Genomic DNA, 13,068 nt, shown 5'->3' with positions numbered 1-13,068 from the left:
ATCATTAGTTCTGGTAGCTACCAGCAGCAGAAGCAAATGCAAATGATGCAATTTTTTCAGCTACCAGAGCTAAATATAGAGCTAATAGTCCTAAGCTACCAGAATTGCCATGACAGCTCTGGCACCTCAGCCACAAGCTACCGCTACCACAATTGAGCTTGCCCTTGCTGCAAGTCCATTGATGCACCTAGTGAAGAAAATGGTCAAAAATGTAGGTGCTGGATGGACAAAAAGGAGTGCTGTGAATCTGCATTCGATTGCTCTTCCTCATCAACAGGATTCAAATATAATGAATTCAAATTTAGGGATGGCTGTGGCTCAGTGGTAGAGACGGTCGTCTTTCAATCGGAAGGTCGGAGGTTCGATCCCTAGCTCCCTCAGGCTACATGTCGAAGTGTCTTTGGGCTAAACACTGAACCCCAAATTGCTCCCGGGGGGGTAGCCAACAGGTATGAATGTGATATCTGATTGACAGTTGGGCACTTTACGTAGCAGCCTCTGCCATCAGTGTGTGAATGTGTGTGTGAATGGGTGAATGTGATATGTAGTGTAAAAGCAGCTTTGAGTGGTTGCAAAGACTAGAAAAGTGCTATGTAAGTACAGTCCATTTACCATTACTGTAAACACTGTCACATTAGACCACATATGACTAAATGTTATTACATCAAATTTGAAGAAGCAAAACATATTAATGATTACATTGGAAAAACATAAGGAAACATAAATCTGTTCAATTATTTTGCCGACCTTTTATGAACTCAGCATTAGAATACTGTTACTAGTGGGTCAGGAAGACGTATCTACATATCTGTTAAACATTATGCCTTGAATGAGATGGCTAATGAAAGGTGACTGCATGGAACTGCGTTTATTCTTAGTTACTAGTTCAAATTCTGCAGATGCAGTGTGTCTGTCATCAGTATAATCTATTTTAGCTTTTAAGGTCATTGTCTTAGAAACTACACTGATAGGATGCCTTCATCAGTCATGATCAATCAATCAATCAATCAATCAAATTTTATTTGTATAGCACCAAATCATAACCAGAGTTATCTCGAGACACTTTACAGAAAGAGCAGGTCCAGACCGACTCTTTGTTATGTTATTTAAAGAGAGGCCCAACATGAATCACCATGAATAGCATGATGAATTCTGACACTCTAAACATAAAATAGTGGACGTGCAGGATGGATAAGAAATGGATCTTAGATGACATGGGCGCTTGTAGTATTTAACAAACTACATGTGAGTTTGACTATGAGTACTGATAGAAGGGCTGTTCATCAGGTCTGAATCCGTAGGCAGTAGCTGGTCGCCCAGGCGATGAACTGGTCTGGTCGAAGACATCGTTTCCATCTCTGAAGGACAAAGCCAGTGAAAATAACAGACCATTAGTTTTATCGTGTAGGAACCAAAACTCAATCTGGTTAGAACAGTGATTTAACATTGTGGATAAACAGGAAAAGGCCTTGGGGCATGGATGAGTCTCCCAGCAGGAGAGAAGGGATATGTTTTTTATGATACACAGATGTCTCCCTCACATGTCAGCATATTTGGTTGTGTGTCTTCAATGTCAGATGTTTAAAAATGCCCACATTACCAGTTTATTAATCTGGCAATCTGCTCTTTACAACTGATTATCAATCGCTGCCAATCATATGACTGACCATATTGTCTTCTGATTGTTTGATGTATGAAGAGAACATTCCTGGTCTAGATTAACATGGAATAAACTCTATAACAGAAATCTGCCTTATAAAGCCAGGATCTTTAGATGATTGGACTACTAACTGGAACCAGAAGGCTTTAGACACAGAAAATCTTGCCAAGTGATATTGAAAATGAGTGTTTGAGCAGACTTTTGGTAGGTTGTATGCAGAGTAAGCATCCGCATGTATAGAAAATGTGGCAGAACACAATGGTCAACAACTGCCAACACTTTAAAGCTAGAAATATGTGCTGTCACCCCCCAATGGGTTATTGGTATCCCCATTTGAAACTGGGAAGGCTTGACAAATTGTTGCATACAGCTGTTTTTCTTTCACCCCACCAAGCTCGTATTTGTAGAATTCTAATAACTCACACTGTATGGTGTGAGTCTCCATTTTGAGGCTGTAGGTCACCGAAGAAATCTGGGCTGACTGAACCATCTGCTGGAGTTATTCCATCTTAGGACACATTTACACAGGATAAATGCACACACACACATACAGACCATCATTTCTTCACCAGCACTTTGCCATAGCATGAAGTGCAAACACTACCTTCAACACCATGCATCATAAAAAGTCTTTTTAGATCTGCAACTTTGTTATACAGTAGTTTCTCTCATAACTGAATAAGCACAGCACTACAGTACATCACCCAGGATTTCAGCTTCAATTAGAGGTCATCAGGGGTCCATAATAAATAATGTTTAGAGATCCAGTTGGACAAGATATTTTGTTAAATACGTGCCCAATATGTTTCTGCCTGACATTTTAAAGATCAGCCCAATCCAAGATGACAATCTAGGGCGTAAAATAGATCTACGAAAAATGCCACTACACTGCTAAATGGCTGACCCAACAAACTGTTCTTACCCTTCTTCCTGTAAATAATATATAATAACGTTTCAGACGACTATTTGAATTTGACACATTTTATAAATTAATTTTCCTCTATTTCCTCTTATTTTGTTCATGTGATTTGAGCTGCTGCGAAGTGCTTTTCTTAATTGAGTAAAACCAATACAGTCCACAACATACACACAGTAACGCTTACTTTCTTTCTGTCTTTGTCCACAACTTGATGAAGTTGGAAGGTACTGAAAAGGTGCTGCTAGGTTTGACCCCTTTATATTTATTTTCTTAACCTTTTTTTTAATGTAAGTGAACTACCGTTGGTAATCTATCTTTGCTTACTTTCGCTATTGTAACCTGATCTTAAGTCAGCTTCATCATCATGAAAATGCACCACAAGTCTTCTTAGATTCATTTAAGTATTCCACATAATGATAAACAGACTCATGGACCCATGGTAATAGAATTGGTCCTGACCAGGCCAAAATTTAACAGGCCATGGGCTGGATCTTGCGTCCTATGGTACTGGTGGAACAGTGAAACCTCTAGATCACAAATGTCAAAGAAACTGCCCACTAGGAGGTCTCATCTGGCTCCCGAAGCATTTTGGGGGATAGGGAGGAATTACGCACAGAGATCGCCCAATTCACGGCACAGAAAGGAAAGCCAGTGGCAGAGTTGGATGAGCCTGACTGGGTTACAGGTCTTTCTTTTTCAGTGGACATTACAGAACATTTGAATGTGTTAAAATGCAGGGCTGCAGAGTACTATGACGGCGCCTGTGCAATTAAATTGCAGCACTACACAGTCCACTTCCCCTGCCTAAAATCTCGACCTGTGGATTACCAAGGTTTGGACACGTACAAGAATATACTGTCAGGGCTCATACATGAGTTTAAAAGTCGATTTGCTGTCTTTACTCAGCTGGAGAGGGATTTAGCACTCTTTTGCTCACCGTTCACCACAAACGCATCAGATGTGCCACAGGAATTCCAAATGCAGCTGATCCAACTGCAGTGTAGAGAGTGTGTAAAGATGATAGCATTTGCATCAAAGATACTCTGTATGTTCCCTTCTACTGTACTTTTGTAGTATTCGTATCACTATGTACTATTATTTTCATGAGGTAAGGTAACAAGAATTCAGGGTATTATAGCTGTAACCTACAGTCTTTCAAAAGTATCACAAAGACATTAAGAAAGATACATTTCAAATTTGAATATGTTGAAAGGATTGCACAATCCTTTCTATATTACTTGTTCAGACTTGTTGCTGTTCTCTCTTCTGCTTAATGTAATTTTACATTTTTGTTGTTTATGCAACCACATGCATGCTCACTGATTGGTACAAGTATCTGTTGGCTGTTACTGAATGATTTCAATTAATGAAACAGACCACGTATCTATGTGTTAAGTCAATGATGTTGGCAAAAAATAGTCCAGCCACTATGAGGTCTCATTTGATCAAATCCGGCCCACTACCTATTATAAGATTAGATAATAATTTATTGATTCCCAGAGAGGAAATTCAGGATATATGCAGAAAATATGAGTCTGACACCCCTTCTCTAGATTTAGTTCACTGGACTAATAAGGAAAAAGTCAATGCATATAAAAAATGTATCTTATTACAATGGTCTACTTAAAAACAAGTGATGCATTTAATGCATTTTTGATGCATTCTGCATTTCTGATATTCGGCAACCTAGTGAGTACAATTTTGTCACCTGCTGTCTGTTGGTCTGATAAGACAGTTTGTTCTGAGGACCTTGACAATGATGATGGAAGTCCGTTTAGAAAAGGCCTACACTTTTTGTGGAATTTTGACCTGCTATCATGTCACTTCTGCTATGATAATTCAAGTACAATATGCAGAAAAACTAATTTATTGCAGCAAGTACAATGACAGTACCTACTATGACTTTTGCAGTCTGTTATTCTATATACACCAACCAGTATGTGTACCTGTGCTATAGAATAGATCAGTTCTGTCATTGTCATTGTCATAGAGATATGGTTCAGACTCATCAGCTTGCCGACTCTCCACCATCTCCAGCCACTGGTTGTTATGGAAACGGAACTTCTCTGACTGAATCTTCCTCCCCCAATCCTCATCATACTCCTGAAAGATGAAAAACAGGGAGCAAATTTAATAAAACAACCTACAGAAAAAGGTTTCCTTATTGAAGAAATTGTGTCACCTTTTTGTTGCACAGGGTTGCAAACCTGTGAGTGAAGCAGTAATGAGCGTGTTTAACTTACAGCAATTATATCAAGGGTGTTGTCACACACTTTTCTTATCTCAGCATTCTTGTCATGCATCAAATCTATCAGGTAGGCTGGAGCCTCTAGAGAGAAGGTTAAAGAAAGAAATTCTTTAAGGGTGGTGGTGTAAGATGTTATAGTCTAGGAAAGCTTTCTCATCCCTAAACAAGGAGAACCCAGCTAAATGATTCTCATTCATCTTTAAATTAAGGGTTGATAGAGTGCATTCTGGGAAGGATACGTGTGTCTTTGATAATGACATCTCGCGTAGCTTGGTGAAACACCATCTGATAGAAGACGTAGACAATCTGACAGACAAACTCATCATCCTCCTGTTGGGCTGCAGTCAACAAACAAGAAAATACTGAAAACAACAGTTAAAATAGCGGTCATTTCATGAGGTATGCCATTGAGCAACATTCAGCTTCGATTTCTGTTTAGAGAGTTGGAGAGTTGATGACGGCTGTGCTCGCTGCACTCAGACAGGAAGGCTTTGCAAGATAAAACACCTATGTATATAACAAGTGACGTAAACAAAGGAATTTGCAGTGAGTCCAGGTCAGGCATTTTGTACTTCATCTCAACATCAAGATGTTTATAACTTACTTTATTTCTAAGAATGACTGCTCCATAAATGACAAACTAAAAGACAAAACTAAAACTCTTTTTTCCCTTAACTGTAAGGGTTTATGAAGAAACATGAAAATTAAAAATTCTCAAACTCTGTGAGGATCGTTTGTGAAGGAGAGTCTGAAGATGACGTGCAATAAGATTGGTATCCATTGATCAACATGTATAAGGAGTAAGGTTTAGTTACTTTAAGAGTTTTTGAGAAAAAACAGAGTGATGGACTTAATCTCTACCAAATCAAAGCATGTGAATTCTTCAGCTTAATTTGGCCATATATTTGTTTTTTTTAGTTTTAGAATCAACAACTGATTTGTTAGAAATTTTTTAACTGCGTTTTTAACTTTACATGGTTGCTATAGCACCATTATCAAGACTCTTCGCATACAAAGCCAGTTAAGGACTATTAGTGTAAGACTTTATTTTCATGTATGTGAAGGCAGATTTATTTAATTAGAATAATTTTTATTGTTGTTGTTATTATCATTATTACTATTATCATCATTATTATTATTATTATTATTATTATTAATACAACAACAACAAAAACAACAACAATATTGAAAAAACAAAAAAAGAGGAACAGGAAGCTGAGCTGCCCAGCCCTGTTTCGCCTCTGTTATTCTTCTGTTACTACCTCCGATGCCAGTTTAGATGCGGAACAACTTTGCCCCACCATTCAGACTTTCAAACAAGAGAGCTTTAGGACACAAGAAAATTCAAAATCTCAAAGTGTGTCAAAACATTCACCATTCACTGTGTTCATGTGTTTAAAACACAATATCATGGAGAAAAAAAGCACAGGTGTGGGTTTTTTTTTTTACCATTCAGTAGCTCAATAAGTGCAGGAATAATGCCAGATTTAGCCAACATAGCAGCACATGCGTCGTCCATGGAAACTGTTCCAATCATTATGACCACCTCGAGGATGAGGTCATCCTCTGCTGAGCCTGGGAAAAAAATATGCACACATACACAGTTAAAAACACATAACTTACAAGACAAAATGAGACATTTTGAAGAAGTAAACCTTGTTGGGTGCATTGGAAAGAAGCAACAAACAACAAGCAACATGTTTATACACACACACTATATATACACTCACCGGCTACTTCATTAGGTACACCTGAAAAATCTAATGTAATCCAGTACACCAGCTCAGCCATAAGATTTGCTTTTATGTTGCCTGTAATGTACAGGCCTTTTTTCTAAGCTGTCATAGAGGTGTTAATTCAATTATATTTCAGCGTCACAGTCATAATTGATGGTATGGCTGTACAGAACTGCATTATATTCAGAGGTGTTTCTAATACTCTGGCCCCCTCATGTATGTAAGTACGGTGGACAAAAAACTAGAGACACATATCAATATAATTGAGTTCAGTACAACACCACCTTTAACTCCGGCCTCGGTAATAAACTTCATTGAATTTACACACTTCAGACTCTCAGCAAAACAAAAGTCAACAAAAACTAAACTTCATAAAAGCAGAATCCATGGCAGTGCTGTTGTAGTGAACTTAAGATTTACAGGTGTACCTAATGTAGTGGCCGTGTGTGACATTTTGTTTTACAGAGTTATGAAAGTAATGTTTTAAATCAAGCCCAATTAAGAACAACTTAAAGAATAATCTCAGTCTCTTACACACAGTGAGGCATCAACTCATTAATCTAGAATAGAAATCAAAATCCTTATTGTCACCTAACAAGCCCTGAATAGTCTGGTAGCATCACATCTTAAAGAGAATTCAGGGCCTGCTCGGGTACCCAAAGTCTCCAAGAGTAGAATGTGAGGTATAGCTTTCAATTATCAGGCCCCTCTCCTTTAGAATCATCTACTAGTTTAGGTCTGAGAGGCAGGCGCTCCTTTGTGCCCACTGCCATCATAACAGCAGTGGAAGCTACACACTGTCATCCTGCTGAACTCTAGTACAGGACTCTCATCACTCTCACCTCATTAGTGGGCTGTGCAGCACAGCCCACAATGGCCCCCTCTATAGCAAAGCTATAGGGGTCCATTGTGGGCTGTGCGAAGCACAGCCCACTATTGTTATTGCTCGCGCCTCTTTTTATTATTCTTCCTCCCTGATTTTCGGCACCTAACTTGCCCCGCAGCTTTGAGCGCACACAAATAAAAAATACATCAAAACGTGCGGCTCGTTCGGACTCGGTGTGCTATTATTTTTATCTCCAGAATATTAATTTTTCGCGTCGTAAGACGCGAAAAACTGCCACAAATTTCCCATCTGGAATGAATGGGACGAGGTCCAAAAAACGCACAAATCTGCCACGTTTTTCAAACATCTCCTGCTCTGGCCTACGTTCACCTAGAAACACCATTCAAACTTTAAAATGTAGGCACGGGTCTTGTCTATTTAAGTTGTATTTGAACTTTTTTCCTACCATGTTTCGTTTTTGAACGGTGACCCTTTAAAGATGGTGAGTTATTTTGGAAAAATTCAGGATTTATAATGGGTGTGTATTGCGGAATGTTCGTGCAGAGCTAACTGACAGAGTGCGGAGACTCAAAAAAAACTCTCAGAAATTCTGTCTCTCTCTCGCGACCCCAGCCACAAATTACACAGTAGAACTGTGATTTTTTCACAGAGTTGTAGCCACACTTGTCTTCTTTCTCCCAATGTGTCTACTTTATCAGTAGGATGTATGGTTTTTGATTTATCTGCCCCTAACCGACAAGAGTAGCTCTCAACTGCTCCATTTACTCCAATGTTAATCGGGAGGAGGATTTTCCAGGATTCTCGAAAGTGGACCTGTTTTTAACTCGCTCCTATTACCACATTTTAGAAGCTAGGACCACAAAAACTTATGTCTGTGTTCTTTAAGGCCTTTCTGGCTTGATGGTGAAGAAATTTTGCCGATATCATGTTTGGTTTGGAAGAAATGGCAGTAGTTTGACGTCCTAAATGTGAGCCAGAAATCACGCTCAAATCAGCTGCCACAGACACCAGCTTTGGTCGTTGCTAGGGAGTAACGACAACCATCTCCGCGGCAACCGAGCTCAGCTGGGCCAATTAATTCTTCAGACTCCAAAAAACTCTCAGAAATTCTCTCTTTCCGTGACTCACCCCAGCCACAAATTACACAGTAGAACAGTGATTTTTCACAAAGTTGTAGCCACACTTGTCTTCTTTCTCCCAATCTGTCTACTTTATCAGTAGGACTTATGGTTTTTGATTGATCTGCCTGTAACCGACAAGAGTAGCGCTCAACTGCTCCATTCACTCCAATGTAAATCACACAGACAGACAGACTGCAGCAGAGTATGATCGTCCGGCGTCTGTGTCAAGTGCACAGATATCAGCCATCTCATTGGACAAATCACCTCGGATACAGATGACAGACAACACAGGAGGACTCTGATTGGACAGTTGTGTGTGTGTGGTTTTTCATATTTCACGTGTATGACAAGAGTCCCAGCCTGAACACAATTACATGAAAATATTTCCCATCAGGCCTAGTGCCCGCTACTGGAAACAGGAAGTGACATATTTTACTCTACAAGCCCCTCCTCCAAGGTGGTAAAACATGTTAACCTCAAATTCATGTCAGGAAACTCGTAAGACCTTGATTAAGGTCTGTGACAAAACTTGTTCAGGTTACAACAGAGGGCGTGACCCTGGCGGCGCGGCGCATATAACCTTCGCCATGATGCCTCGCCATGACATTTAGGCTGCGATAACTCGCCTGTACTTCATCCTGTCTGCACCAAATTTCACATGCTTGATCAGAGTCCCGCCCTGAACAGATCTACACACTCCTTTCCTTACCAATACTATAGCGCCACCCACTGGTGACAGCCTGTATCAACTCTCATATACATTGTCTGATTTGCTCCAAATTTCACAAGTTTGATGAGGGTACCGCCCTGAACACATCTACATATACATTTCTCACTCATAGTCATAGCGCCACCTACTGGGCAGAGCCTGTATAAACTGTCATATACATTGTCCAATCTCCACCAAATTTCACAGGTTTGATGAGGGTACTGCCCTGAACACATCTACATATACATTTTTCACTCATACTGATAGCGCCACCTACTGGGCAGAGCCTGTATCAACTCTCATATACATTGTCTGATTTGCTCCAAATGTCACAGGTTTCATGAGGGTACTGCCCTGAACACATCTGCATATTCATTTTTCACTCATACTGATGGCGCCACCTACTGGTAAGAGCCAGTAGTAACTCTCATATACAATGTTCAATCAGCTTGAAATTTCCCATGTATGATCACAGTGTCGGACTGAACAGTTCTACAGAATCATTTTTCGCTCATACTCTTAGCGCCACCTACTGGCAAGAGCCAGTACTTTTTTAACGGAGCGTTAGCAGTTAGCTTGGCTAGTCGGAGCCCAGTAGCTCCGGGCCAACAGGGGTTAGCAAAGCTATAGGCTATCCATAAGTACAGAATGTGTCTGTCTAGACAAATACAGACATGCAGCGCAGCACAGCCCACTCTCGCGATTTCCCAACGGGGAATTGTCTAGTTGACTCTGCTGTTCTGATTTACTTATATACTTGCCATATACTGTAATATCCACCAGGTGGTTATATCTTCATATACTGTACTATTCTTACTACTTTACTGCACTATCTTATACTATTATATCTACTGGTCACTGTTATATAGTACAGTATATTATATAGTGTGTTATATTGTAGGATTCTATTTGTATGTGTTTATAATATACATTATTACGATATTGTTATTGTTACTATATAATATTACACTATACTATATTATACTATAATTGCAATCTTTACCTTGATTCTACTTACGCACTTTATACTGCAACTTATATTGTACCATATCATAAACCTTAGAGCTCATACCATACTGTATTACCTCATCCTGCATACCATGTCACTTTAACTTGTCACTTTACTTATCTTGTCACTTAGTCCTACTTGTATAACAGTTGTATATACCTTGTATTTTTATATGTATATTTTTTATTTATCTATCTACCCTTATTTTTTTTTATACTGTATTCACTGACTTGCTACTTTGTCTTGGTACTGCTGTAACACCCGAATGTCCCCCCTGGGGATCAATAAAGGATTATCTTATCTTATCTTATCTTATCTTATCTCTTAGATACCCTCTCTACTTTTAAGAGTATTTTCTATAGGCTTAGACTGCCAGGAGACTTGATATACCATGTTAGGACCTCACCAGGTAGCTTGAACAAAAAGCAGCCAAAATAGAAAACCCAAAGTCTCCAGGACTGTACGGTACATTACCTGAATTACTGCTGATGCTGCATCAACCCGTCTGTCAATTTCACAATCCATTTATCCTCACTCGTAAACAAGACCCTGAGATACTTAAATTACTTACTCCCCACCCGGAAGGAGCTTTCCACGTTTTTCAAGCAGAGAACCATGGCCTCAGACTTGGAGGTGCCGACTCTCATTCCAACTGTTCACATGGAGGCTCTTTTACAGCATCCTGGAATAAACTGTGCCTGGGAGGCTGAGTAGTGTGACACCCCGATAGCTGGAGCACACCCACTAGTCCCCCTTTTAAAAAAAAGGGGGACCACAACCTAGTCTGCCAATCCACAAGCACTGTCCCCGACCTCCATGGGAAAGGAGGAAAGCCCAACAATGTCTAGAGCCTTAAGCACCTCAGGGTCAATCGCATCTATGCCTGGCACCCTGCCCCTGAGGAGCTTCTTAACTACCTCAGCGATCTCTGCTAAGGTATAGGTAAGGACTAAGGAAAGTCTTCTTTCCACCGCTAAACAATATCTCCAGTCCGGGAAGCCAAGCCCTGCTTTCCGAGTCATCTAACAGTTTGCCAGAACGTACACCAGAACATCAGTTAGGCTCCTAAACTGATAGACATTAGCATTAGGGACATTCCCTAGTTGCAGTCTATGTGTATTCTCTAAATCTAATCAGCACCTGGTTTCAGTCTGTCTTTCAGGAAGGGCACTAGGTTGTACTCCTTTACCACCAACTCCCAGTCTAGGTCAGGGATGGTTAGGTTGGCCAGAGTACCCAGGCACTCCAGAACCCACTCCTCCTCTTCCTCTGCACGAATCTCTGCTGCCAGGTCACCCACATAGTCCTGATAGAGACAGACAAGACAGACTGAAGAAATCATTCACATCACAGGCTACTTAAACCCTCCAGTAAGATAGAGCACTTATTTATTTACTTATTTTTAGCTTTACCACCAAAAACAGTAATCCTAACTCTTGTGCTCATAACAACAATACTTGTACCAAAACTAACCTCAGAGTCGGTTTTCATGAGCCATAAAAATAAAGAGCACAGGCTTATGAAACAGAAGAAGTCATAAAGGTGCCCCTTGATCGTGATATTGTATCGCCTGAATGTTGACAGATACACAACTCTACTACTACTTAAACCTGCCTCGAAGTTTTGATGGAAAAACTGTCAGGAGTTAGGACCAGACATATTTGCCTGAGCTCACATATTCATTTGGTGTCAGGCCAAGTTCTCCTAACTGTTTGGTGCTGGGTTTTATGGAACAGTATTGTTTTTTAATTGTGTTTTTGGAACTCACTATGAACAGTGGTTTGGTTGGCCCATCATGTTGCGAGATGTTTCTGATCATCTTCATCAGAAGGCAGTCTTTAATCTTCAGAGTTTTCTTCATAAGCATCTTCAACCCATTGCCTTGAAAGAAATAAACATCAGAGGATCTTCTAAAATACAGGTACTGATTTCCAATGCTCACAGATCAAAGTGGGGATATATACACACAGACATCTCTCCTCCTAAGCTAAAAACTAAAGTCTCCTCCTAAGTCTCAACTAGATTGTACCACACCACTGGAAGAGAATAGAACAACTAAATGTGGAGCTCAAGGGTCTTGGGGATTCTACTGAGACATTTACCTGGTATATTGTTATAAAATGTAGCTCATATAAGCATATATATAAACATAGACAAACCTACCTTCACACATGAGCTGTGCATTCCTCTTGTTTGCAGCCAGGTTGATGCAGATGGAGAGGAGCTCAGTTTCGATTTCCTCCTCACTCTGCTCATACAGCAGTTGCATTAGCTAAAAACAAACACAATTATATCTGTGACATAGGAAGGATCAAAGTAAACATAATTGTTAAAGTAAGCAGTTTATACTGCATATCGTTTGTTTGTTTACAGTGATTCTCAGGGGATCTCATTGTACCTGATGTATGCAGTCGGTGTAAACAAACATGCCCTTGAAGCGGTCATCAATGCTGATGTGATATAGGATTCGCAAGACTACCTGATGGTTATTTTCATCACCTGCATGGCAACAAACAAACATAAACATGAGTTAAATGTTAATATACTCATCAATGACTGACCACAGCTTACACAACTGGTGAAAAAACACTACTCTCTAAAAGAATGAATATCATATACATTTCAGCAACAATAAATAAACAAGACTTTTATTGTTTATTCATAAACACCAGATGAGCTTATCGTTCTACTGTAGCTACCTCAGCCTGTAAAGCACAAACAGACACAGAGGGATAGATATGGTGTAAATCTAAAGGAAAATTGCAAGGGAGCACAAGAACTCCCGGGAAGATATGTGGTTAGTAATGTTAATGGGACCA

The 13,068-nt window shown here is 39.8% G+C and overlaps 1 protein-coding gene across 2 annotated transcripts in view; it reads right to left on the bottom strand.

The window, feature by feature from the left end:
- Positions 1 to 525: 525 nt before the first annotated feature.
- Positions 526 to 13,068, bottom strand: part of LOC138611290 (kinesin-associated protein 3-like) — a 34,035-nt gene continuing 21,492 nt past the window's right edge. For both annotated transcript variants that reach the window (XM_069684299.1, XM_069684300.1), the window contains 10 exons: positions 12,648 to 12,748; positions 12,413 to 12,521; positions 12,018 to 12,130; positions 11,390 to 11,555; positions 6,277 to 6,402; positions 5,067 to 5,165; positions 4,823 to 4,908; positions 4,526 to 4,682; positions 2,084 to 2,168; positions 526 to 1,358 (listed from right to left, as the gene is read on the bottom strand). In XM_069684299.1, coding sequence (XP_069540400.1) covers positions 1,256 to 1,358; positions 2,084 to 2,168; positions 4,526 to 4,682; positions 4,823 to 4,908; positions 5,067 to 5,165; positions 6,277 to 6,402; positions 11,390 to 11,555; positions 12,018 to 12,130; positions 12,413 to 12,521; positions 12,648 to 12,748 — 1,145 coding nt within the window. In that variant the 3' untranslated portion in view covers positions 526 to 1,255. The remainder of the gene's footprint in view (positions 1,359 to 2,083; positions 2,169 to 4,525; positions 4,683 to 4,822; positions 4,909 to 5,066; positions 5,166 to 6,276; positions 6,403 to 11,389; positions 11,556 to 12,017; positions 12,131 to 12,412; positions 12,522 to 12,647; positions 12,749 to 13,068) is intronic.

The sequence above is a fragment of the Semicossyphus pulcher genome, unplaced genomic scaffold, assembly GCF_022749685.1.
Source record: "Semicossyphus pulcher isolate SPU_LCO1_2020_fin unplaced genomic scaffold, fSemPul1.0.p SCAF_7, whole genome shotgun sequence".
Classification (NCBI taxonomy): Eukaryota; Metazoa; Chordata; class Actinopteri; order Labriformes; family Labridae; genus Semicossyphus; species Semicossyphus pulcher.
Note: the sequence above shows the minus strand (reverse complement) of the source record. Positions and strands in the feature narration are given on the sequence as shown.